The 26,902-nt window shown below is 35.0% G+C and overlaps 1 protein-coding gene and 1 pseudogene across 2 annotated transcripts in view; both read left to right on the top strand.

Moving 5' to 3' along the window:
• Positions 1-25,977, top strand: part of LOC149830087 (Actin-like ATPase superfamily protein) — a 52,707-nt gene extending 26,730 nt beyond the window's left edge. Inside the window, exons 2-4 of one of the 2 annotated variants that reach the window (XM_090016308.1) lie at positions 24,264-24,419; positions 25,253-25,577; positions 25,655-25,977. In XM_090016308.1, the coding sequence (XP_089872434.1) occupies positions 24,264-24,419; positions 25,253-25,577; positions 25,655-25,683 (510 nt within the window). In that variant the 3' untranslated portion in view covers positions 25,684-25,977. Of the gene's footprint in view, positions 1-24,263; positions 24,420-25,252 lie in introns of both variants that reach the window. The other variant, XM_090016307.1, reaches the window with a different exon arrangement.
• Positions 12,833-20,490, top strand: LOC149830088 (F-box/LRR-repeat protein 15 pseudogene; annotated as a pseudogene).
• Positions 25,978-26,902: the final 925 nt, after the last annotated feature.

Genomic DNA, 26,902 nt, shown 5'->3' with positions numbered 1-26,902 from the left:
GGTATAATTAAAGAAAGAGATAAAATATTGGTCGTTTCTAAGCCCGACAACCATCTAAAGACTTATAAGCCTCCACACTTTAGGAGGCAAAATAACTATAATGAAAATAACGATGGCTATAAGAAAGCTATTTGCCATCATTGTCATGAACCAGGACATATAAGACCTAATTGTCTCAAGTTCAACGACTCTCCCAAGAACAAGGCGGCTTCTGTTGAAGAATTCGAACCTAAGAGAGAAGAACCAATTAAAAGGGGAGGAGACACTTTTTCTCTTTCTTAACTATCAGAGGCACTTCAACATTTACTCAAATCTCCATCAACTTCGGGTGCCGCTATAGCCTCATCTTTTCCTCCAGGTATGTGTTTTTAGATCCTTGATTCAGGAGCTTCTTTTCATATGACATTACATGAGAATATCCTATCTAATTTATGCACTTACTCAAAACTATCTTATGTTTCTACTGCCGATGAAAGATCTTTGCAAGTTAAAAATATTAGAACCTTAGACTCTTCTCAAACTTTTTGTGTTTCAAAAGTTGAGGTGGTTCCAAAGTTAATTTTTTTTTTTGGTTTCTTAAATGTTCGATCATGGATGTGAAATCTCCTCATCTAAGGGTTGCTTAGTTCAAGATCTCTGGTCTGAGAATCAGATTGGGCAAGACCATACGAGGGGAGATCTCTACTTCATGGATTCTTCGAATCTTTGAAATACTTTTGTAATTATGTCCAAGATAAAGATATTGAAATTTGGCATAAAAAACTCAGACATCTGAGCTATTCAAAGATGTATCTTTTCCCTTTTGAGAAAAAATCTTGTAATGAAAAAGATTTAATTTGCAAAGATTGTATTCTTGGCAAAATGAAATCTATTCTTTTTTCTAATAGAACATTTATGAATTAATGCATTCAGATGTATGGGAACCTTCCTCGATCATATGAAAAGGAGGTTATTCATATTATGTTACATTTATTATTGATTTTCCTAGATATATGTGGAACTACTTAATTTCAAGTATGATATATTTTCTTTTTTTAAAGAATTTCGTATGATTGTCAAAAACCAATTTCAAAAGGATATTTCCATTCTTAGATCCAACTCAGGTGGTGAATACTTATCTAATGAATTTCAAAACTATTTAAAACAAAATAGGATTTGTCATAAAAAATCTTGTCCTAGAACCCCGCCATAAAATGGATTAGCTGAAAAAAAACATAGGCATATTATGGAAACCGTTAGGACTCTTCTTATCTCTAAGGATATTCCCAAAAGTTTTTGGGCCGAGGTTGTTCTAACATCAACCTATTGGTTAAATTGAATGCCCTCATCTTTTTTTACAAAATGTTTCTCTATATGAAAAAATATTTGAAAGAACATATGATTTTAAGCAATTACGTATGTTTGGTTGTAAGTGCTTTGTTCTCTTACATAAAAAAGATAAATCATCTCCTAAAGCCATTGAGTGTGCCTTTCTTGGTTATGGAGAAAACCAAAAAGGTTATAAATGTTTTGATTTTAAAAATAACAAATTTTATGTCTCAAACGATGTGACTTTCTTAGAAAATGAAAGTGGACTTAAGAAAACTCAAGAAAAGGAAGAAGTTGATTACACCTTATTTGACCTCTTGCCACATGATCTAAATTATTGTGACTTTTCTTTAAATAATGAATAAAAGTTAGATGGTGATAAACCTTCTAATGTTGAGAATGCCGAATCATCATTGAGAAATAATGATATTATTGATAGACCCATACAAGTTTATACTTGACGTGAGCAAAGACATCCCCAAAGTGCTTTCGAAAAATATTCCCACGACTCCTCTATAGAAGAAACTCCTCTTAGAAGGTCCAATCGTACTTCTATCCCATCAAGTAAGTTTGTATCTTATAATACTTGACCCCAAACCATAGAGCATGTTTGATAGCTTTACACTCCCATTATGAACCAACACATTATAATGAAGCCAAAACCCTTACACAATGGGTTGAAGCTATGAATGTCGAACTTGATGCCTTTAAAAAGGCTACAACTTGGGAAGTGACCTCATTACCACTAGAAAAGAAAGCTATAGGATGTAGATGGGTTTTTATGCTTAAAACCAAAAGTAATATGTCTCTAGAAATATATAAAGCTAGGTTAGTGGCTAAGGGATATTCCCAATAATATGGAATTGATTATGAGTTTACCTTTGCACCGGTAGCTAGGATGACTAGTGTTAGGACACTCATAGCTGTGACATCTATCCAAAAATGACCCATTTACCAATTTGATGTTAAAAACACATTTCTCAATGGTGAATTAAATGAGGAGGTGTATATGGACCCTCCTTTAGGATTTGATATTGAAAAAGGTAAAACTCTTAGACTAAAAAAAGGCCTTGTATATCCTTAAACAGGCTCCTAAGGTCTGGTATGATAAATTTAGTAATGCAATGACTCATATGAGTTTTCATTCTTGCTATACTAACACTGCTCTTTTTGTCAAAAGTACAAGTTCTAAAGTTGTTATTCTTCTACTGTATGTAGATGACATGATTATTACAAGGAGTTACTGATATTTAAAATGTTTTTTAAAAAAAAATTGATATCTATTTTGGGTTTTCTAAGATATTTCTTAGGTATTGAAGTTGCTTACTCTCCCAGAGGTATATTCTTTCTCAAATGAAGCTTGTTACTGATATTTGTGTTAAGTCAAGCATTTCAGATGATAAGAAGGTAGTGACATCTAAGATAATCAATGTAAAATTAAGACTTTAAGATGAGACTCTTCTTAAATATCCAACACCTTATCGACAACCTATGTCACAGGGACTCGGCTAGCAGGGTGCCGCACCCGCGTCGACGCGACTCGACGCGGGTGCGGCCAACCCGACCCTGGGTGCGTTGACCGCACCCAGGGTCATTTTGGTCCATTTTTTAAAAATTTTGCCCTATCAAATGGGCTGCGGATGGTCCATTTTTTTTGGTTTTTTTTTTTAAAATTTGCCCTATGAAATGGGCTGCGGAATTTAAAAAAAAATTTTTTGGGGGGGGGGGCGCTGCCCCCCTATAACCCCCCGCCAGGGGCGGCGCCCCCTGGACCCCCACCCGCTGACCGCGACCCGTGCTGGGGGAACCCCCGGACCCCCCTTATATATATATTTTTTATATTTTTACCCCTGCCGCACCCCCGCACCCCCGCACCCGGGTTTTTTAAAGTGTTGAATCCCCGCACTCGCACCTGCACCCATGTGACATAGTCGACAACTAATCGGGTCACTCACCTACTTATCTATCACCAGACCAGACATAGCCCATGCTATTTATTCTGCCATTCAGTTTAACCATGCTCCAACCACAGTACATATGAGTGATGTGTTAAGAATTATCAGATATATAAAAAATACCATAACTAAAGGGTTTTTCTTATCCTCATCTTTGTCTTTGGATTTACTTGTTTATACTGATGTTGATTGGGGAAGAAATCCCAATGATAGAATGTCAACTACTGGTTTATATATTTTTCTAAGAGATTCATTAATTGCGTGAAGATGCAAAAAGCAACAAAAGGTATCACTGTACAAAAGCTGAATATAGAGCTATGGCAACAACAACCATGGAGTTAGTATGGTTACAAAAATCTCCTCAAAGATACTCGAGTTGGCATATCCAAACCTTCGAAGATGTGTTGCGACAATAAAAGCGCAATTTACATTGCTAGCAACTATATCTTCCATTAGCGTATTAAACATATTGAGATGGATTGTCACTACGTTCGTGTTGAATTCTTCTGAGGAACTATTGAATTGCTATATATCATATCAGAATATCAACTCAGACATTTTTTTACCAAAGCTCTGGCTACACCTCACTTCTTGTTTCTTCTCAACAAACTTTCGGTGATCACATCGTAAGTTTGACAGGGCATTAAAATAGACTATATATATGATTATATATATAATCATATATATACGATTATTACTTGTATTACCCTTAAAGGGTATTTTGGTCTTTTTATAATGTAACCTTTTTATATTTTTTCTTTTCTTCTTTTTACTTTTGTATTTTCTTTATTTTTTTATAAAATTTATGTAAAAGAGCATGGGCTCTATGGTCAAAAGACCATAGAGTCGTTGGGACTCCCCAACAGGGCTCCCAAACTCTACTGACGGTTTCCTAATAGAGTCCATGCTCTCTTTTCCCTCTTTCCTCTTGTATAAATAGGGGTGAGCCCCTCACATGAATTTCAATGCTTTTTCAAAGCACGTTCATTTAATAAACTATATTTTTGACTTTTGTTGTTATTCTAAGACTCTTTAAAGTCTTAGTGTGCACTCTTGTGCTTGTTTTGTGTCTTCGTGCCTTTGTATTGTTCATTCTTGGACTTGTGTATCTTCTTTTACACTTTGTCTTGTAATTTCACATATCTCATTATAAGATCCTACACAGAGCAACCCTTAGATGAGAAAAAAATTTCACATCTATGATAAAAAATTTAAGAAACCGAAAAAAGTTTAAATTCAATTTTGGAACCACCCTAACTTTTGGGATGAAAAAGTTTTGAGAATTTTAGAATCTAAAGTCCCAATGCTTTCAATTTTCAAAGATGTCCCATCAGCAATAGAAACACAAGGTAATTTTGAATTAGTGGATATATCAGATAGGACGTTCTCATGTGTCATATAAAATGAAGCTTCCGAATCAAGAATCCAATAACACATATCTGGAGAAGAGGAAGAGGCTATGGTGGCACCCGAAGTTGATGAGGTTTTGAGAAATTGTTGGAGTGCCATTGTTAGTTGACTAATGGAGTCTTTGAGATCACCTCTATCTTAGCTTGCCTCTTCTCTCTTCTTTGATGTGGACTCCTCAACGGAAGCTACTTTGTTTGTGAGTTTGGGGCAAGCTGGCTTGATATGTCCCGACTCATTACAAAAGTGACATATAATCTTCTTTGAACCTCCATTATTGTATTGTTTTCCAAAATGAGGAGGCTTGTAGGTTCTAACCATAGTCACCTGTTTCGTTAAAGGTAATTTCTCTGTGAGGTTATTTCTCGGAGAGATTTTCAAAAGTTGATAAATCTTAGAATATCTTCGGAGTTTAAAAAATTGAAAAAATATAAATAACAACAAAAAAGCTAAGAAAATAATAAGTTTTGTATTATTTTTCTTTCAAAAATATAAAAGAAACAAAAAAACAGGAAATAAAAACTTAAAATAAAAAATAGAGTTTTTCCCAAAAAATATTACGATATTATCGTGATAATATCGCGATATTATCGTGATAATATCAGGATATTATCGTGATAATATCATGATATTTTGTCTTCTGGTGATATTTTGAAAATATCGTGAGATATTACCTTTAATATCGGCTACCTTAAAATATCGGTATTTCTCGCGATATTTTCAAAATATTGCTGATATTGGTGACAGTGGTTCTAACATTATTGCCAGGTCTAGAAATGACTAATACTTCATCTCTCACTTTAGTAGATTGCAAACCAAGCCGCGTCTCATCTTGGTAGATTTCAGTAAGGGCATCTTTAAGAGGCAATGGGGTAGATCTATGAAGAAGAGACGATCTCACTTGTTCGTATTCAGGGTGCAAGCCATGTAAAAGTTGAAAAAAGTGTTATTTTTCCATTTGTTCATGCTTAAGCTCCATATCTTCTATGGCTACCCACTTTAGCTCAAGAAGTGCAAGCTCATCCCATAGAGGAGATAAGGCACTATAGTAATCCGGACACTCATGGCCCCTTGTTTTGTTGTTCTAACCTTTTCTTGCAAGAAATATTGTCTTGCACAAATTTTTTTAGTATACATTCGTTTTATAAAAGACCATGTCTCGTGAGCCTTTCTAAATTTGGCTATATTGGCATATATTTTGATATCTACGTTGTTTATAAACCATGGAAGGATCTTTGCATGGTTCTTTCCCAATCTTCAATGCTAGATTGGTACTCACTCACGCTTTTGTTCTAGCTCCTCCTTCAAGGGCTTTTTCTTGATCGCCTTCAAGTTTGGTGAGCTTTAATTGGGGCTCAGGAATGGTGCCCATAACATAGCCCCAAAGCTTCTTGCCTTTGAGTTGATTCTCCATTGTCTTGGTCTACATCATGTAATTGCTTCTATTGAGCTTAAAGGAGAGGTCTATCTTGGCTTCGTGCTCCATGTTGAAGGTGAAGAACAAAAGAGAGAGAGAGAGAGAGAGAGAGAGAGAGAGAGAGAGAGAGAGAGAGAGAGAGAGAGAGAGAGAGAGAAGAAGGAACTATAATCGCTTTTGCCAAGGTACACGATCCTTGATCTTCTTCAAGCAACACGATCCAATGTCCTTCGCTCTGAAACCATATAATAGAGTATGCAGAAATACAAATACAAAGTGCACAAGCATAAATACAAGTCCACTAAGGGACAATACAAAGGCACTAAGGCACTACACAAGCACAAAGTGCATACAAGGACTTCAAAGCATAGTTGGCAAACCTGGCGAGTCAACTCGGGAATCGCTCGAGTCGACCCGGATCGGATCCCAACTGACTCACGATCCAGGTGTGTCGATCCAACTCATTAAATATATTTTTTTATCATGTATTTTATTAATTTAATGCATAATTCTTATATCAAAGTCAGTTTTTATGAAGAATCTAATATTTTTCAATGAAAAAAGTTAATAATCATGTATAATTATATGTTTTTGTAACTTATCTATTGATATATTAGCTTGAAGTTTAGTTATTTTCATGTCTTATTCATGTGCTTACACTATAAAATTAGAGTCTTGACTCGTCCGAGTCACTGAGTCAACCCGCTGACCCAGTAGGGGTCCGATTTGAGCCTGAGTCACGAGTTTGCCAACTATGCTTCAAAGAGTCAAGAAAAGGAACACGAGTATAAAAAGTATTATCTTTATTGATAATAATGCTTAAGAAAAACCATAAGAAATAGAGATAAGAGGTCCCTTTAAATAGCCAACACAAGAGAGAGAGGAGGAGCTGCCAATAGAGTCGATGGGAGCCCTTGAACGGTTATATTGGGGCTCCAACGACTCTGGTCAAAATGATCATAGAGTCCCTACTCAAAATACAAAAGACAAAAATAAAAAATAAAAAAAGAAAATTGCAAAACTGTCCCTAGAGAATAACACCTATTACAACAAAGAAAATGATAAAAATGCCCCTGATGGGCATTACCTATTACAAAACTGTACACAGCAAAATGAATATATATATATATATATATATATATATATATATATATATATATATATATATATATATATATATATATATATATACAAACAAAGGGGATTTGGAATGCAAGTCAAAATGGAGTATTTGTCACAGTTTCCAATGGTCAACTCACTATGAGTTGGTTATTGTTTGGCTGCTGCATCTTCACACCAGCTTGTTTGGTGCAGCCTGTTTGCACTTGATTGTAGAGTTCGAAGTCAGAGTAAGCTACCCAAACTGCAGTAGAAATATGTTTATAGAAAAGAAATGTCCTGAGTTGATAATATCAGGTGCTAAGTTGGAGGCGTGAGCTTGAATTCTGAAGAAGACATTATCAATGTAGTGGAGTTTGGTAGTTTTATGTTTTATTGATTTTTTCTGAAAGATGTGCATGGGTTTTAGCATGGATTTTGACTAGCGGGGAACTGGGGATCCTATTTCGTTTTGGTAATGCACATTATGTCAATATCATTGACTTCAGCAATCTTTATAATCAGATGTAAAATTAGAACATGGAGACCTTAGCTTTTCAAGCGACTCTGTCTGAGTTTCATTATTGAATTGTCTACTGAAGATTCATATGGCACTGGGTAATGGGATATCATCACTTGGTTGCCCATTGAATTATTGATAGTTTGATGCACGGTGGACTTGATACATTTAGATGGGTTGCGCGATGTGACCAAGAGGGTGGGTATACATTGGCTGTGCATCAGGAACTGCTAATGCATTCAGAACTAACTGAGCTGTTATCCAAACTTTGAAGGAAAAGTTTACAAGAAGCCCCTTTCCTTTTGGATGACTTGTATATGGTTTGACTTTAACTTGGCAGTTGAGTTCTATAGATAAACATGCATTCAAAAGGAAATGATGGGACCGAAGGCTTGTTGCATCTTTAAATTATGACTCATACCATTATGCTACTCATACAACTGAACTCAAGCATTTCAGAAAATGCCCTCAGATAGTCAACTGCCCTCATACCTTCTGTGTGTGTGTGTGTGTGTGTGCTTGGATTTTCTGGATGTAGTCCTCTATGGATTTGTTCAACTTTATCTAAGTGACGAGCTCACCCAAAAGTGAGTGAAGAAAGGTAGTAATTTGGGGCTTCGGTGAGCTTAGCGACAATGAAAAATGATTTTTTTTGTAGTGTCCTTGATTTATGTTGTTGGGTAGGACCAAAATTGATTTTTTGGTGAAGGAAAAATAGAATTGTGTTTTTTCTTTTTCGTGCAGTTGTTTTTCCATTGCCCATTTGTCAAGGGGTTCACTGGGGTTCGGAATTGGTCTTTTGTGGGTGTCTCTATTAACCAAAAAGGAGTGAAGAAGGAATCTCTGTTTTGGAGATCATGGCCAATTATCGTTCATCATCAACATTGTGTAGTCAAGGAGCATGGGAAGGGTATTGGTTTTCATGGGAGTTTGTTTGATCCACCCTGTGAGTGTGATTTTGATCTTCTCAGGCATTCCTTCTCCCTCCATTGATAAGCAATCAAAACTTTGGATCTTTTTTTAAGATGTATGCATGCAACTTGTTGGACATATTGGGTCATATGGATTTCCCTGATCTCTCCCAGTAGATATATACTCTCTCACCTAAAATAAGGTTTTGGGATAAAATAAATAAGGGAGAGTAGAAACAGAAATGCTGATCTAGGTTTGGATATTCAAGAAGCAAATAAGATACTTAGATGATACAACAACAACAACAACAACAACAACTACGCCTTCATCCCAAAACAATTGGGGTCAGCGATATGAACCAAAAAAGAAATTCATTTTGGGTCTTCCACATGAATCCTTTTCCTCCAATCATTTCTATCCAACGCCATGTCCTCGGTGAGGTTCAAAGCATTCATATCCTTTATAATTAGATGTTTTGAGATACTTAGATGATACTGAAATAAAATACTGAGATCAAGAAGAGTAATTGGATTGTAGTAAATAGTTTTATTGCACATTATTCTATTGATCGCAACTTGCAACAAAATGTCTCATAATTTCCACTTAGCAACTATATATATATATATATATATATATATATATAGAGAGAGAGAGAGAGAGAGAGAGAGAGAGAGAGGGAAATCAGATGGTTTGTGGGTGATATTGCAATATTGTGGGTGATTTTATTTAATTTTTAATTGTGTTGCTAGGAATCATACCTTGGATTGCGGTGTTTGGAAATAAGGTCATGATTTTTTATGTTGTCAAATTTTGGCTCATTATGAGCAATTGATTTTTCATGCCTTTGAAAATCCTTCCTACACATTGCAATGATATGACCCAAAACATGCTTTTTATTAAACAAACCATGTAGATCATATTTGTAGGGTTGTGTAAACACCCCAATTTTTTCAAAGTTTCAAAATTTTCCTTTTTTCCCCTAGGACCCACCTTCTGAGTCAGTCAGAAGGGCAATTGAGTCAATTTCTAATCATTGCTCAGATTCACTTCCTTGTTGAAGATCCGAAATCCAATTTCATTTTCTATACTTGATCCAACCTCGGATCCAAATCAGACATCCAGTTCCAATTCTAAGCCCGGATCTTGTATCTTCAATCCAAATCTAAAATTTTCAAGATCAATTCTCTGTATAGCTCAGGTATTTTATCCAAATCCAATCTCCATTTGGATCCATTCCTCCCATTTTTCTTCAGTTCGAGATCTAAACTCGATATTTACTCAAAACCTCGAATCCAGATCCATTTTTGAAACTCAATTTTTAAAATTAATTCTGCTATTTCACAAACTCTCTTTTTATAAAATCCTTCAATTTCAAAGCAAATATTTTATAAAATCTTTTAAAAACCTCATATGGATCCCATCTCTTAAATCCCTCGAATTTTCCTTGTATTTTAGATTTTCTTTCAGAAATCACATAAAGGGGGCGAAATTTCAGAAAAGTAAACTTTAGGGTTTTGAAAATCTTTATAACTAAAACCCTCTTTTTGAATTTTTTTAAAAATTTGAGGGACTACTTTTGAAAAAAACGTAACGGTTCTGCCCTTTATAACCACCATCGAAGGGGAGGGGAGAGACCATCGAGCATTGCAAAGCGGCATTCGAGCCTTGCAAGGAGCTCCCGATCTCTCCTCTTCTCCTTCTTTCCTTTTTCCTCCCTTTTCCCCTTTCTCTATCCTTCTCATTTTTTTTTCTCATGGTTGAAGGAGATCGAATCTGGTAGCGGCGCCAAGAGGGAAGCTCCATCTCCTAACTCCTCAAATTCATGGTAAATACCTCCTCCCTTACCTTCTCAATCACACTTGCTTTCTGTAACAGTAGCTCATGCATTTTTCTTTTTTCTTGTTTTGTTGAGATTTCTTGTTATCATGCTTTCCGTTGAGTAGATTCAATATTGGGAATATCAGAATCAATCAGAGTTGATTTGAGGCTGATATTTCAATCTGAGATCTCACGAATTCGATCCAGCATCTGATCGGAATTCGATTGCATACTTTTACTCGTTTTGTTTAATTCTATATCATCTGTGTAGTGTTCATCGTAGGCATCGCATATTAGTAATTGTATTAAGTCTGCATCGGTGTTGTTTCATTGAGATTTCTTTATCAATTTATTGTGCTTTCCATTGAATGGATTCAACATTGCAAATATCAGAATCAATCAGAGTTGATTCGAGGCTGATATTTCAATCTAAAATCTCACGAATTCGATTCAGCATCTGATCGAAATTCGATTGCATACGTTTACTTGTTTTGTTTAAATTCTGTATCATCTGTTTTGTTTTGTTCACTTGTCTTTATCGCGTTTCATCGAATGCATTGCAGCATTTCCTTCACAGCAGCATACGTGTTCGCATCTAGCAATATAGATTTACCGCCTGTTCATTGCTTCATTCGCATTTCTGCACTTTCACATAATCCGATCTGCAACTTCCCCCTGTTCTTCTGTTTAGAACATCGACATCGAGCATTCATTCTAATATCGAGTGTTCATTGCTTGTGCTGATTTCATCGAGTGTTTTGATTTCCACTGCATTGTTTTCTCTTTCTGCATCATAGTGTGCTGAAGATCATCGGATTGTGCTGATCATTGCTCATCTGTGTTGCATAGCAATCACTGATCATTGCTCATCCGTGCATTTGTTGTTTCTTAGCTCATAGTCTTTTTTTGTTATGGTTCATGAACGTGGAATGAACTAATTCGGATTTTGTTGAGTTCGAATATTTTTTATTTTTATTAATATATTTTGGTTTTGTATTAGTAATTGGGGTTTAAATGTGATGAAAATTTTATTACTTGTGGATTTAATTTTCGTATTTACTTATGATTTGGTTATGAGCATTTGGAATTGGTTGTTTTGCTTCTGAGAGAACTTAGTGGTGTTTGAGAATGTGGTGAATAATGAATTTGTTATTAACTTGATTATTTTGTTTCCAGGTAGTCGAGTTAAATAAAAAGAAAAACTAGGGCAAATAGACGGGAATACGGACTACAAAATCTGGGTGAACTTACGGATTTGAGTGGGTGTGTATTAAGAGTCTCATTGCCTTTTTAGCTATTCTATTAGGCCATTGCACTTGTCCGAAAAATTTGATGCTGAGGAAAAATTTATGGATTATGTCTACATCGATTGGGCATGTTGTTTCATTGTACTGTTAGTTCTTTCTGTTCGTATTGGTTGATGCTGTTCTCTATTATATAATGCGTCCAAACAACTCTCCTGTTGGTATGAGGTGCAATTTCTTGATGTTGTCTGTGCTGCTAAAGTTTGGTGGGTTTTGGACAGTGATTGAAGGGATGGGATTGATTGCTTTAGCGACTTCCTGCCGTTACCATTGTTTCTGATGTTGCTATTATATCTCATTGTTATTGCCACTATTGCTTTGTGTATTATGTGGTGATCAATGAATATCTGGTTGGGGCAAGGGACAGTTTTCTTTTCTTGTTTGAAATTTTTAATTTTTGTACATTTGTATTTTGAAAAGCTGTGGTTATTTGGTTCTCTCGGATATTGGAAATAGTTGTTTTTTGTGGAGTCTGAATCTGAATTTGTTTTGTTTTAAAAGGGGTTAGCCATATATAAGAATTGTAGTTGGTTTTAAACTTGTGAGGATTTTCAGTTTGAATAGTATGATCTTTTGCAAACTCATGGTTTTATGTCTTCTCATCTGTCCCCTGAATTAGGATCATAAGTTTATGATTATAAGATTCCAGCATCTGGTTCCTTTGGTTACATCATCTCTCTACATACTTTTAGGTGATGACCTAGTTATACAAAGAGTTTTATTGATGCAGGAACGGTATGCTTGGTAAAAAAAATGCACTTTTACCTTTCTCGCAAAGTTTGATTTTTTTTTGTCCCTTGGAAATCTAACATTACCCACATGTACTCTTTTTTGACGCTCTTCTTCTAGTAGTCTGAATGCAGTACTCATTGCTCGTAGCTTTGCATCATTGGAGACCCATCTATGGTATGAAACTATTGTAATTATGTTGGTTTCCCCCTATATTGCTAGTGGGAAAGGTTGGAATATGTGTTAGGCCCCTGTCTGAACATGCTTTTCGACTCCTGAACAGCATTGCCTACATCATAAGGGCTATCTCTGCCCCCATCTTTATCAGTGTTTGCATATTCACCCTCATAAGCTGATCAGTATGATGGTTGAAGCCTCTCATGACAATGCAATGTGGAATTGTGACGGTAGTAAATATGGATGTCTTACACCTTGTGTTATATATCGTTCCAACGTCATGGAATATTCATCACTTAGCACAGTATCATTCGGTCCATCATCCGAGTAAGCAGCCAAGTCCCCTGATCGCCCACCTGCCTTAACCATCTCTGTTCATTACAGTATAGCTACAATTGACGTCCTTAAATATGTCAAACTGTTCCTCTGTTAGTGATGAAACATTAAGAGAAATTTTCACTTACATGCCCAAATCTTCGTGTTCTTGATGCATCTTATTGCCCAAATATCTCACTGGAGTCTGTCAGACCACCGCTGCTAACAGATCTGAACCTGCGCAACTGTGATGGTATTAATTCTGCTTCCATGGCAGCTTTGTCTTACTGCCACATGCTAGAGGCATTGCAGCTTGACTGCTGCTTGATGTTGACTTCGGTCAGTCTAGACTTGCCACACTTACGGAACATCAGTCTTGTCCTTTGCTGCAAGTTTGTTGATTTAAACTTGCAGTGCCTTTCCCTTTCACCTATCACTGTATCTAATTGCCCTGTTCTTAACCGGATCAGTATCACCTCAAATGCTCTTCAGAAATTGGTATTGCACAAGCAGGAAAGTTTAACCTCTGTTCATTTACAATGTCAGAGATTGCAAGAGGTGGACCTTAGTGAGAGTGAATCCCTGAAAAATTCTATTTGTGATTTTTTTTTCCTTTTTTTGATGGTGGTGGTTGCCCAATGCTTAAATCATTGGTTCTTGATAGCCGTGAGAGCTTGACAAAGGTGGGGCTGAAGAGTGCTTCATTAGTTAGTCTTTCATTAGTTGGTTGTCGTGGCATGAAGAGCCTTGAACTTGGATGTCCAAACCTTCGGCAAGTCTTCTTGGATGGTTGTGATCATCTCGAAGATGCATCTTTCTGCCATGTTGGGCTTAGGTCACTTAATCTTGGCATTTGTTCCAAATTGAATACCCTTAGGATTGAAGCATCACAAATGACAGTATTGGAACTGAAGGGGTGTGGTGTGCTGTGTCAAGCTGCAATAAATTGTCCAAGCTCTCTCTCTCTTGATGCATCTTTTTGCTGTCAACTTCAGGACGATTGCCTCTCAGCTACAACTTCTTCCTGTCCATACATCGAGTCTTTGATCTTGAAGTCATGTCCATCTGTTGGTCCTGATGGGTTGTACTCATTGTGCTAGCTTCCAAAATTGACCTTGCTTGATTTGTCATATACATTGCATTTACATATGCAATTTCATCATATGTATTGCAATTTTGTCATATACATTGCATTTGCATATGCAATTTCATCATATGCATTTTTGTCATATGCATTGTAGTTGCATGAGCACATGAATTTCATCATATACGTGGCAATTTTGTCGTATGCATTGTATTGGCATAAACATATGAATTTCCAGTTTAGCATGCCATATGCCTTTTCATTTAGCATAGGCATAGGCACATTCACCTAACATGGGCATATGCATTTCCATTCTGGCATAAGTTTAAACATTTTATTTTAGCATAATCCTATGTATTTCAGTTTTAGTATATAGCATTTGCAATTTCTTCTGGTATTTTGCTACTCGGTGCTATTTTGAGTTTTGCAGAGAAGCAGGGGAGACTCCGGCTTCACTTTTAGGAGATGTCCATGTTCAATTTCAATTTAAGATTATAATAATTTCATATTAACGAGAATTTCTACCTTCCTGTTTAGATTAGAATGTATGAGCATATAGTTACATTTTAAATTCTCGTAATTGATTGTGATATTTCATTTTTATTTTATTTTTCAAAGGGCACTATGGTGTAATACGAATGACACGCGCACCATTCTAATAAGAGGTAAATAACCCTAAGTAAACGATTCACATTTATGGCCATAGTCAGAATGCGAACAATACTTAGGATTTTTATCTTTTATGGAATAAAATTTGACCTACACTTTGGGTCTTTTTTGAAAAACATCATATTTTCTTCTTTTATCAGAATTTAAAATAAATTATTTTGAGATACATTTGTGGCCATAGTCATGAATGTATTAAAGATTAATTTTGTTTTAAATTTTGTTAAAAATACAAAAATCATCTCTTAAAATAAAATCTTTTGAATTACTTTATTAAATGCATTCATCATAAAATTACATCATTTCATCATTTTCATTTTCAAATTATTCCAAGTGATTTTCAAAATTCATTTTCAAAAACTTATTTTCAAAATAAATTTAAATTCATTTTCAAATCCTGAATTTCAATTTCAATTTCAATTACAACGACAATTTAAAATTCCAATTTCAATTCAATTTCAATTTCCAAGTCTGATTTCAAATTCTAATTTCAATTTCAAAATCCAATTTCAAAGTTTACTTTTAAATTCTAAAATTTCAATTTCTAAATTCATTTTTAACTTCCAATTTCAATGTCAATATTAATTTCAAATCCAAAGTCAATTCTTATTTCAATTTCCACTTTCATTTTCCATTTCAAATTTCAATTTCCATTTCAAATTTTATTTCAAATAAATTTCTAAAGTCACTTCAAAACACTTTTCAAAGTGTATTTTCAAATTCAATTTCGAAATTCATTTGGAATTATAATTTTGAAGTATTCTCTAAATATTTTCAAAATAAAATAAAATTCAAAAGCATGCATCATATTTCAAACCATCATTTTCAAAGTTCATAACACAAGCATGATTCAATGTGCATATAGGATTTTAAAATAATTTCTTAGTCAAATTAAGGCAAAGCAAAAGGCATTGATTCGATCATTGGTTCGATTACCCCTAGTAAAGGCGCTAGGAACGGTTGAACCTTGTACCGATGAGCGAGTCCCTATTTCCCATCTTTTTAAAAAATGAAGGCGAGTTAATTTTCATTTTCATAAAGATAAACGTTTGAATGCGAAAGGATCCCGCTCAAGGGAAAATTTTGTAGGGATAATTGGTTGTTTTAACCATCTGGTCATTTATTGGGCAATTTAGGAATGGGGCACACTAGGGCACATCATCCGATATATATATATATATATATATATATATATATATATATATATATATATATATATATATGTGTGTGTGTGTGTGTGTGTGTGTGTGTGTGTGTGTAGGGTAAATATTGGCTACTAATGAAGGTACGAAACTAATGAGCTAGAAATCATAGGTGAAAGTTGTATCGACTCGATCTAACCACACAAATGTGTTCGGCATGGTTTGTTTGCTAAGGATCAAGTTTTGGATCATTCTTTTTGTGATATAAAAATGTGATATTTTGAGTTATGAAGTTTTGACACACTATGGGCCATTGATTTTTGGACTCCTTTAAAAACCTAATTACTTGTCATAATTGTTAAAAAGTGTACGCATAAATGTAATTATATATAATATAATATTTTAATACACAATATTTTATATTTATTTATTTATTTCTTATTTTTGTATTATTTTTGTCTAGTTCAATTTGAACTAGATTTAAAACTAGTCAAGATCCAACTAGATCTTGACTAATTGTTATAGTTGTTGGAGCTAGTCCAATGACTACAATTAGAGCCGTTGGACTAGCTCCAACTACTCTCTATAAGCTCTCTAAAGCTCCTCTCTCTCTCTCTCTTTGTGTATAAATAGGAGTGACTCCCCTATCCTTTGTAACGATGTTTTTTAAGCATTTCATGTGAATGAAATAAAGTTTATTATTTCCTCTTTTGAGTTCTCTCATTTATGCCTTTTTGTGGGTTATGATTGAAGTGTCTTCAATAGACACCTATTACAAGCATTTGTGCTTTCGTGGAAGATCCTCATTTCCTTACACGACATCAAAGCTTGGAAGCTCCTAAATCTTGGAAAGTTGCCACCTCATTTTTCGTGCCTTTCTAGCAAAAGTTGATTTATCTCTTTGTTTGTGATTCAAGTGCTTTTTGTGTCATCATGTGATGTGAGCTTCAATTATGAAGCATCATATTTGGGAAAAAGGGTTGTGGAGAATAGTAGATAGTTCCGATTCAGAATCAAAACTAATTCTCATAGAAATTGAAAATGAGAAAGAGGTACCTCTCATAGGAGAAAAAAATAAGGCATTAGCTGCTTATCAGAAAAAGTAGAAAGAATAGAGGATATGGCATGCCAAAATCATGTCTTGGCTAATTAATAGCATAGACATCAAGAAATGCTCTAGTCTTGCCAAATTCGAGCATGCTAATAAGGCTTGAGAGTATTTTAGAAATATGTGTGCAATTTGCAAGATAAGGTTCGGACTTTGACGAAAAAAGACAAAAGTATTAGAGAATATTATAATGAGTTGTCCGAACTTTGGAAAGAGTTGGCTCTTCTTGAGCTAAAGTGGCATTGTTCAGAAGATATCAAGCTTCACAAAAAATAACTCGATATGAAACATTTTTACCAATTTATAAATGGTTTGAGGCTAGAATTTGAAACAACCAAATCCGCTTTTTTACAACGGAAAAGTTTCCTCTATTGTTGACACTATTGAAGAACTAACTATGGAGGAAAATAGGCTAAAAAAAATACTCCAAAGAATGAAGAAGATTCCGTTCTAGCCATATCTAGACCAGAAAATTATATGCGAACTTATAGGCCGCCTTATTTTGGTATACAAGGTAATGATTATGACAAAAGAAAAGTCATTTGTCACCATTGTCATGAACCGGGGCACTATAGACCTCAATGTCTTAAATTAAAGAGAAGAGAAGAGAAGAGAAGAGAAGAGAAGAGAAGAGAAGAGAAGAGAAGAGAAGAAAATAAAGTTGCATCCGATGGTCCATCACAAGAATCAAAAGATCAAGCCAATCAAGATGCACCCGTGTCTATGGCACAATTAATGAAAATCCTTCAACCTCTTCCCAAAGGAGCATCTTCCTCAATTGAAACCCCAACCAGAGCAGCTGTCTCATCCTTCTCCGATCTCGATAACTTTACTTGGCTCCTTGACTCTGGTGTTTCCTTTCATATGACCCAAAATATCAATAGTTTGTTTGAATGTTTTAACAATAACTCAAGTATGTCAAATGTTTTCACAGTTGATGGTACATCTCTTAAAATAAAAGGAATAGAAAATTTTGAAATTCTTTAAAACTCCAAAAAATTCTCTATTCCAAAAGCTAGATATATTCCCAAATTAAATTTAAACCTTTTATCTGTCTCTCAAATATCTGATTATGAGTGTAACATCTCCTTCTCTTTTCATGGTTGTTGGGTACAGGATCGACAATCATGAAAGCTTATTGGGGAAGGCCATAGAGAAGGAGGACTCTACTATATGGATTTTTTGAAATTATCCAAGAATGCCTTTTGTTATAATGTTTAGAAATTACATTTGGACCAATGGCACAAAAGACTTGGCTATCCTCATATATTCAAAATCCAACACTTTCCAAGTTTAGGAAAATTTTGCTTGTAAAGATTGAATTCTTGGTAAAATGAAGAGATTACCATTTCATGATAGAACATTTGTTTCATCTAGACCACTTGAGTTAATACATTTAGACATTCGGGGTCCCGCACCAGTCATATCAAAAGGCGGATACACATATTATGTAATTTTTGTTGATGACTTCTCTAGGCATACTTGGATCTACTTTCTTAAACATAAACCAAAGGTCTTTTTGTATTTTCAAACATTTCACAAAATGGCTAAAAATAAATTTTAAAATAATATTTTCATTTTTCGAACTAATGCAGAGAGAGAATTTTTGTCAAAAGAATTTAAAGATTATCTCAATTTATATGGCATCACACATCAAAGATCTTATCCACAAACACTAAAACAAAATGGTTTGGCCGAACGAAAACACCAACACATTATGAAAACCACTAGGATTTTATTAATAGCAAACCAAATTCCAAAAGAGTTTTGGGCTGAAGCAGTCATAACTGCTACCTATTTCATTGACCAAATGCCATATTCTTCTTTGAAAAATATAACTCCAATTGAAAAACTTGTCAACTTATCTCTTGATTACTCTAGATTGAGAGTTTTTGGATGCAAATGTTTTGTCTTCACCAACAAAAATGATAAACTCTCCCCCCACACCATTCTTTGTGCCTTCCTATATTATGCAGATAATAAAAAAGGCTATAGGTGTTTTGATTTTAAAAATGAAAAACTATATATATCAAGAAATATATCCTTCTTGGAAAAAGAAAGTTTTTTTTTTATTTTGAAAAGACCAAGTAACCGAATATTCGTTTTTGATAGATTTGATTTCGAAATTTGATGGATGCGACTATAAATATGACCTAGACGATGGTCTATGTCAGAGGGACTCTCCAACTAGGTGCCGCACCTGCACTTGCACCCGATGCGGTCAACCTGACCCTGGGTGCAGTCAACGCACCCAGGGTCATTTATGTCCAACTTTTGGACTATATATATATATATATAATTATTTATATTTTTGCCGCACCTTCGCATCCAAGTTTTTTGAAAGTGCCGCACCCCCGCACCCGCACTCGCACCCGCACCCATGTGACATAGACGATGGTCAAGGTATTGTTGATTCTGAACATAATGTTATTAATGAAGAGCAAACCCATAGGGACATCAGTTTACAATACTCAAGGCGTAGATAATCAATCTTCCATGTGCATTGGAAAAATATTTATAAGCACAAACCAGGTCATCTAGAGTCTCTAAACCTCCCGGTAAATTTGTGTCCTACGAATCTTTTTCATCCACATATAAGACATTTATTGCATTAATACACTCGTATATAGAAACCTTCATCTTATACTCAAGCCAAAAACCATATAGAATGGGTAGAAGATATGAAGGTAGAATTAGAAGCATTAGAAAGGGCTAACACTTGGACTATTCAAGACATTCCACTAGAAAAGAAACCTATAGGCTGTAGGTGGGTTTACAAGATTAAAACCAAGAGTGACGAAACTCTTGAAAGATATCAGGCCAGATTAATGGCCAAGGGGTATTCTCAAGAGTATGACATTGACTACAAATAAACTTTTGCTCTAGTTGCCCAGATGAGGACAGTCAGAACACTGATAGCCTTAGCTTCTATTAGAAAATGACCCATATTTGAAATGGATGTCAAAAATACTTTTCTCAATAAAAACCTAGTTGAAAAAGTTTATATGAAAGCACCACCTGGTATAAGTATTCCTAAGGGTAAGGTTCTTCGTTTAGAAAAAACTCTTTATGGTCTTAAACAAGCGTTAAAAGCCAGATATGATAGGTTTAGTCATGTTATGCTTGACATTGGATTCAAAACTTGTTTGACTGACATTGCTTTGTTTATTAAAAATTCGGATGCATGGATTTTTCTTCTTCTTTATGTGGATGACATGATCATTACCGGAGGAGACAAACAAGGAGTTGAAAACATTAAAAATCTCTTTAAAAATTATTTTGAAATAACTGCTTTAGGTTTATTGAGATATTTTTTAGAAATTAAAGTTGTTTATTCCCCTTGAGGTTATTTATTATCTCAATCTAAGTTTGCTTTTGATATTTTTTTCAGGTCTGGAATTATAGATGACAAGAGAGTGAATACTCCAAAAGTTGTCAACACCAAAATGAGAATCGATGATGGAGAACCTCTTGATGATCCCACTATTTACACAGCTTATTGGAGCACTTTCCTATCTTTCTATTACTAGACCTAATATAGCACACGTTGTAGACACAACTAGTCAGTTTCAACACACTCCTACTTCTGTTCGCATGTGAGCAATTTTGCGTATTGTTAGATACATCAAATCTTCATCTTTTTGTCTACTTCATCTTTTTGTCTACTTCATCTTCATTAGATTTAATTGCTTATACTGATGCTGATTGGGGAGGTGATCCTAATAATAGGCACTCAATTACTGTTTTTTGTATTTTTTAGGTGAATCCTTGATTTCATGGCAGTGCAAAAAGCAACAAAGGCTCTCTCTTTCGTCCACGAAAGCTGAATACCGAGTTATCACCACCACAACAATTGAGGTAGTTTGGGTAAGAAGACTGCTGGTTGATATGAGACTTGAAGTGACAAAAGCTTCATGCATGTGCTGTGACGACAAGAGTGCGATCTATATTGCCAGTAACCGAACATTTCATGAATGCACCAAACATATTGAAATGGATTGTCACTATGTCAGAGAGGAGTATCTACATGGAACCATTGATCTGCCTTATGTCACGTCAGAATACTAATTAATAAATTTCTTCACCAAACCTCTCGCTGCTCCTAGATATCATTTTCTCTTAAACAAACTTTCGCTCATTATACCGTAAGTTTGAGGGGGAGTGTTAAAAAATGTACACATAAATGTAATTATATACAACAACAACAACAACAACTACGCCTTCATCCCAAAATAAATGTAATTATATATAATATAATATTTTATATTTATTTTTTTTCCTTTTTCTTCTTTTTGTGTTTTTATTTTTGTCTAGTTCAATTTGAACTAGACTTAAAATTAATCAAAATCCAACTAGATCTTGACTAGTTGTTATAGCTGTTGGAGCTAGTCCAATGGCTACAATTAGAGCCATTGGACTAGCTCCAATGACTCTCTCCCTCTCTCTGTGTATAAATAGGGGTGAGTCCCCTCTCCTTTGTAACAATGCTTTTTAAGCATTTCTTGTGAATGAAATAATGTTTATTATTTTCTCTTTTGAGTTCTCTCATTTATGCCCGTTTGTGGGTTGTGACTGAAGTGTTTTCAATAAATACCTATTACAAGCATTTGTGCTTTCGTGGAAGATCCTCATTTCCTTACAATAATCACATGATTCAAAACAAGTTTACTACTAAACAAACCATGTAGATCACATCCAAAACATTTGATCTACAAAAAAAATCAGTATCTTTTGAAGAAAAAAAGTGATTTCTACTCATTAGTTCCGTACTTTCATTAGTAGCCAATATTTACCCATATATATATATATAGTCTGTGTGTATGTGCATACATGCACAACACATATTCACATGCCAAAAAGCTGCATACAAGTAGACCATTATGCCTATTCAAGGACAGAAATTTTACATGTTTATATTGTTATTGTCTTTGTTGATTGAACATACTTATCATTTGTCAAATAAGGTGCTTTCCTACTGGTGTTCTGTGACTTCCATGAAAGTTGATTTTATACATGATAAATACATTATACTACACAAGAAATGACTTCAAAATGTAAACCCATTAGTAGAACAAAATCAAGGTGCACAAATCAGTAGCATCGCTGCTTATAATGTGAATTCTAAAATGAAAAGTTTATTTTGTTGAGGATGCCTCTCTCAATTTACCTGAAAACTATAACTATAACTATAACTATAACTATAACTATAACTATAACTATATATATATATATATATATATATATATATATATATAGAGAGAGAGAGAGAGAGAGAGAGAGAGAGAGAGAGAGAGAGGGTGGTAGCTGTTAACCACTTCTCTAGCTAACCGCCGTGCTAACCGGGTTTTGGAAGGGTTTTTCCCATTTATTACTTAAGTCTGACTACAGATGTGTTCAGCATGGTTGATTTACTAGGAAACAACACTTGGATGGTGTTTTTTCAATGAAAAACATGAATTTTCAGCCTTGAATACTTAGGAAAAACTTAGACCGTTGATTTTTTAAACCTTATAAAAACCTACCTGCGTATCTGAATCGGATGATCCAAGAATTGATTCCTATAAAATCAAGCACGTAGAACGCATCTGTACAGTCATATTTAAGGAAAACATGGAAAAACCCTTCGAAAACCCGATTAGCATGGTGGTTACCTAGAAAAGTGGTTAGCAGCTACCACCTTCTCTCTCTCTCTCTCTCTCTCTCTCACACACACACACACACACACACACACACACACATATATATATATATATATATATATATATATATATATATATATATATATATATATATATATATATATATATATAAGACCCAAAGTAGCAAAGCCCTGGGTTAAAATAGCTCTTGGGGCGGTTATTGTACTGAAATAATTCTTATAGTTTCTAAAAAAAAAAGGAAAGAAAAGAAACCAGATTCCAAATGGATAAATTCAAACTTGAAAAGGTGTATATATATATATATATATATATATATATATATATATATATATATATATATATATATATATATATATATATATATATATGGCCTATCAGCTCAAATTGACAATAGTGGTTCTGCTATCAGAATTGCATGAATGAGGTATGAGCATTCACAGAGAATTGTGCTGTGAGGACATTGGGGCCCAAAAAAGGATTCAAGATTCTTGTCAACTAATCATGAAAATATATAAAACAATAAATGAGGTGAAGTATCATAAGGAGCCTGATTGGAAGTTCTGGAAGATGGATCATTTGGCTGTCATAAATTAAGTGTTGATCCTCCAGGTACTTTTGAGCTTGATGATCATCAGTCTTGGTAAACTTTTTTGTGCTTGCTGATCAAACTTTCACGCTAATATCTTTTTCAGGTATGTTGATCCTGTATAGCACAGTTGATTAGTTAAATTTTTTGTGCTTCTTAACATGCATAGTTATAAATTATTATGATAAGCTATGTCACACGGACTCTTCTAAGAGGGCACCACACCCGTGTCACACCCGTCCCCAAGTGGGTGCGACACTTGGACAGAGCTTCCTTTGTGTTAGGTGAAGTCAACCACACCGAGGTCCATTTCTATCCAAAAGTAGATTCAGTTAACCCTAATCAAGTCCATTTTTATCTATATTATATATATAAATACATAAATGCACACAAATACACTTAGTGTAAAATTAAAACTGTTAAAAATCATATATATCCTCCCTGCACCCAAGTTTTTTTAAAGTGCCGCACCCGCACCCGCACCTATGTGACATAGATGATAAGACAGTTGAGTTCACAATAAAATTTTACTTTCATTGTTAACAACAGAAAGGTATCAATTCTAAATGAATTAATGTATGATGTATAATACATAAACATGTGCATTAAGACTGGGAAGGAAATTGGAATCATTATCTGAGCTTCAATTGTAATCGGATATTTTCTCTTTAACATGATTTTGCATGGACTCAGGTACTTTTGTGTGTGTGTGTGTGTGTTTAACTGTCAAGAACGTCAATAAAGAAAAATGTATTGATGTTTATGGATTTCTGTTGTTGTTGTTGGTGGTGTGTGTGTATGCGTGCATGTGTACCTGTGTGCATGTATGCCTCTGTGTGTTTGTGTGTTTTAGTCTTTTCTAAACGTCCAGAATGTCAAGAAAAATTGTCAACTTTTATGGATTGACTCAATTTACTGAAGGTTGTTTGGTACCAGAGTCTCTGATTTAGTGATCTTTTGTTTTTTTTTCATGAATGGTGATTTTCTTTTGCTAGATGTAGTAATTCTGTATGAAGTGCAAATGTAGACTGAAATATCGTTGTGATCTCTTTTTAAGCTTGCAAAGAAGGGAGAACAATTCATAGAGCTACCTTATGTTGTCAAGGGCATGGATGTTTCCTTTAGTGGGATCTTGAGCTATATTGAAGCCACTGCTACTGAGAAGCTTGAGAAGAATGAGTGCACACCTGCAGATCTCTGTTTTTCCCTGCAGGTTGGTTGAATTTTACTATGTTGTGCTTTGTCATAAGATGATATTTATTATTTATCAAATATAGAGGTTTTTGTGCTTCCTTTGGCACCTTTGTGTTTCTCGATTATCTGGAAACATATATTTATATTGGAATTTTTTCATTCTAAGGAGACCAAAAGACTAGGTTTTTGAAGTTGCAAATTTGAGTTTTGTATCTTCTCTAGCAGCCACAGAGCAGCTACTTTTTCAAGTTTTCTTAGTGATAGAGATCTTGGAATTAGTTTAGTTCCATAAATCCGTGATTAAGTTACTCGCTTCTCCATTCACATTTGAATATAATGGTAGTGCTTTGAAATCATTCACTTATCTGCTTACCAGTGAATGGTGCATCCAAATTTTATAAAGCACATCTGTATTTCTGCTTGCATTATAACCCACAGATTTATTTAGGGACAGCAAAGATTTTTTTAAGCATTCGGTATGCCTTGTTAGACATGACATGTTGATCTTTTTCTGTTGTGGTTACAAGAGCAAAACATTTTACTTTTTGGTGATCCGGTGATGTGCATCATCAGTCCTGACAATATGATCAAGTAGAATTTGTAACCTGGCTTCTTTCTGGATGAATTGTTCTGGGATTCCTCTCTGAAGATTGATAAGCCAGGTTTTGGTTTTGTGACTATAACAGCTTTTAAAAGTGTTTCTTCAAGTTAATGAACTCTCCAATATATTGGTGGTTTTAGGATAACTGGGGATATAAAAATCTTTGGTTCTGATTACTAGAAGTTCAAATATTCAATGATCTAGTGATCAGATGTTGAAAGAAGTCATTTCTAAATTGTGTTTTGTGTCAGGAAACTCTCTTTGCAATGCTTGTAGAAATCACGGAGCGGGCAATGGCACACTGTGACAAGAGGGACGTTCTTATTGTTGGTGGTGTGGGTTGCAATGAGAGATTGCAAGAGATGATGAGGACAATGTGTTCAGAGAGAAATGGGAGGTTGTTTGCAACTGACGAGAGATACTGCATTGACAATGGAGCCATGATCGCTTACACAGGCCTACTCGCGTTTGCCCACGGTATCACCACCCCATTGGAGGAATCTACTTTCACCCAGAGATTCCGAACTGATGAGGTGCATGCTATTTGGCGGGAGAAGACACCCCCCCTTCTAAATGGTACCAGTGACACCATCAATTATTGTGAATCTTGATAAACCATTGCTTCTGTAATTGTTGAACCACCATTTCAGCAGCAGGTGTATCTGGCTTCGTATGTGCGTGATCTGCAACTCTGAACTGATTTCAAGTAGACTGCTCTGCAATAAAGCTCCCAAACACCTTTTGGTTCTAAAAGAGGGGAAATCTCAGATGTTCTTATCTTTCCGGCTTGCAGCTGGCGCATTGTGTCCTTTATATATGTTCTCATAATTGATGTAATTTTTAGTTTAGTTTTCTTCCTATCAGGCAAGTGTGACACTTGAATCTGACTTTTGGACTAATTATGCCATAACCGTAGACCAATTCTCCATTAAGTTGGATCTGATAATGATGTGAAACTAAATGATTTAAATATTGCGTATGTTTTAGCTCTGAGTGTGTGTGTGTGTGAAAGCTAGTTAAAATGAAATGCTTAAAAGGTAAAATCACTAAATGATTTAAATATTGCATCATCAATGGGCTATTATGTTTTTTTTTGCAATGCTTTTTCAATATCTTATATCTTGTTCCTATTGCTCGCTAGTTTACCTATATTTTTCATTTTGTTATTGTAGAAAATTCTGATTTTTTTGTTACAATATGGCGATTGAGAAGAGTGTCAGAGTCCATACCCACATCATCCGCTAGTGGGTGATGCATTCTTATGAATTAGGGTTGACACTGGGTTGAGAGAAAACCAAAAATTTATGCTCAAACAAGAATCAACAACTAACACATTCAATGTTGGTCAAACAACAACTAATACCTACACAAAATGTCGAGGGGTTTGTGGCCACAATCATTTTTCTCATCCTTAAAGTATCTATGAAGGGGGAGGGAGACTCAGTAATAAAGAAGTTTGACTTATTGGTTTACTCTGAGGTTGTTGCTAACCTCAAAGCCTGGTTAGAGGGAGCTAGAGATGCAGTCACCTACAATGACAAGATGAAAATAAAGAGTATGCAAAATAGAGAGGAATGATCTTTTACAATGATGGAGGAGGTACCTCAACAAGGAGATGATGCAAATCCTAAGGTTGAGGTTAATGTGTATGGGTACTCAGGAAGTGGAGGTGAGTGATGTTTTTTTGACTGGATCATATGCTCATCCAAAAATTGAGGCTACGGTAGAGAGTGCACAAGAAGATGCTCCTCGGGGGATATGGAGGGATTAAAGATGCATCCTCAGAAGTCCAAGGTTGATGTTCAGGTAGATGAGTACTTGGACACGAGGAGTTTGAGAAAAAGGTCGTAGCGAGGAACAAGGTCTGTTGCTCATGGACATGTGCTTTGCACACTAATATT

Source organism: Nuphar pumila, chromosome 8, assembly GCF_984573655.1.
Source record: "Nuphar pumila chromosome 8, dmNupPumi1.hap1.1, whole genome shotgun sequence".
NCBI lineage: Eukaryota > Viridiplantae > Streptophyta > Magnoliopsida > Nymphaeales > Nymphaeaceae > Nuphar > Nuphar pumila.
The sequence above is the reverse complement of the archived record's forward strand: the minus strand, read 5'-3'. Positions and strand labels throughout refer to the sequence as shown.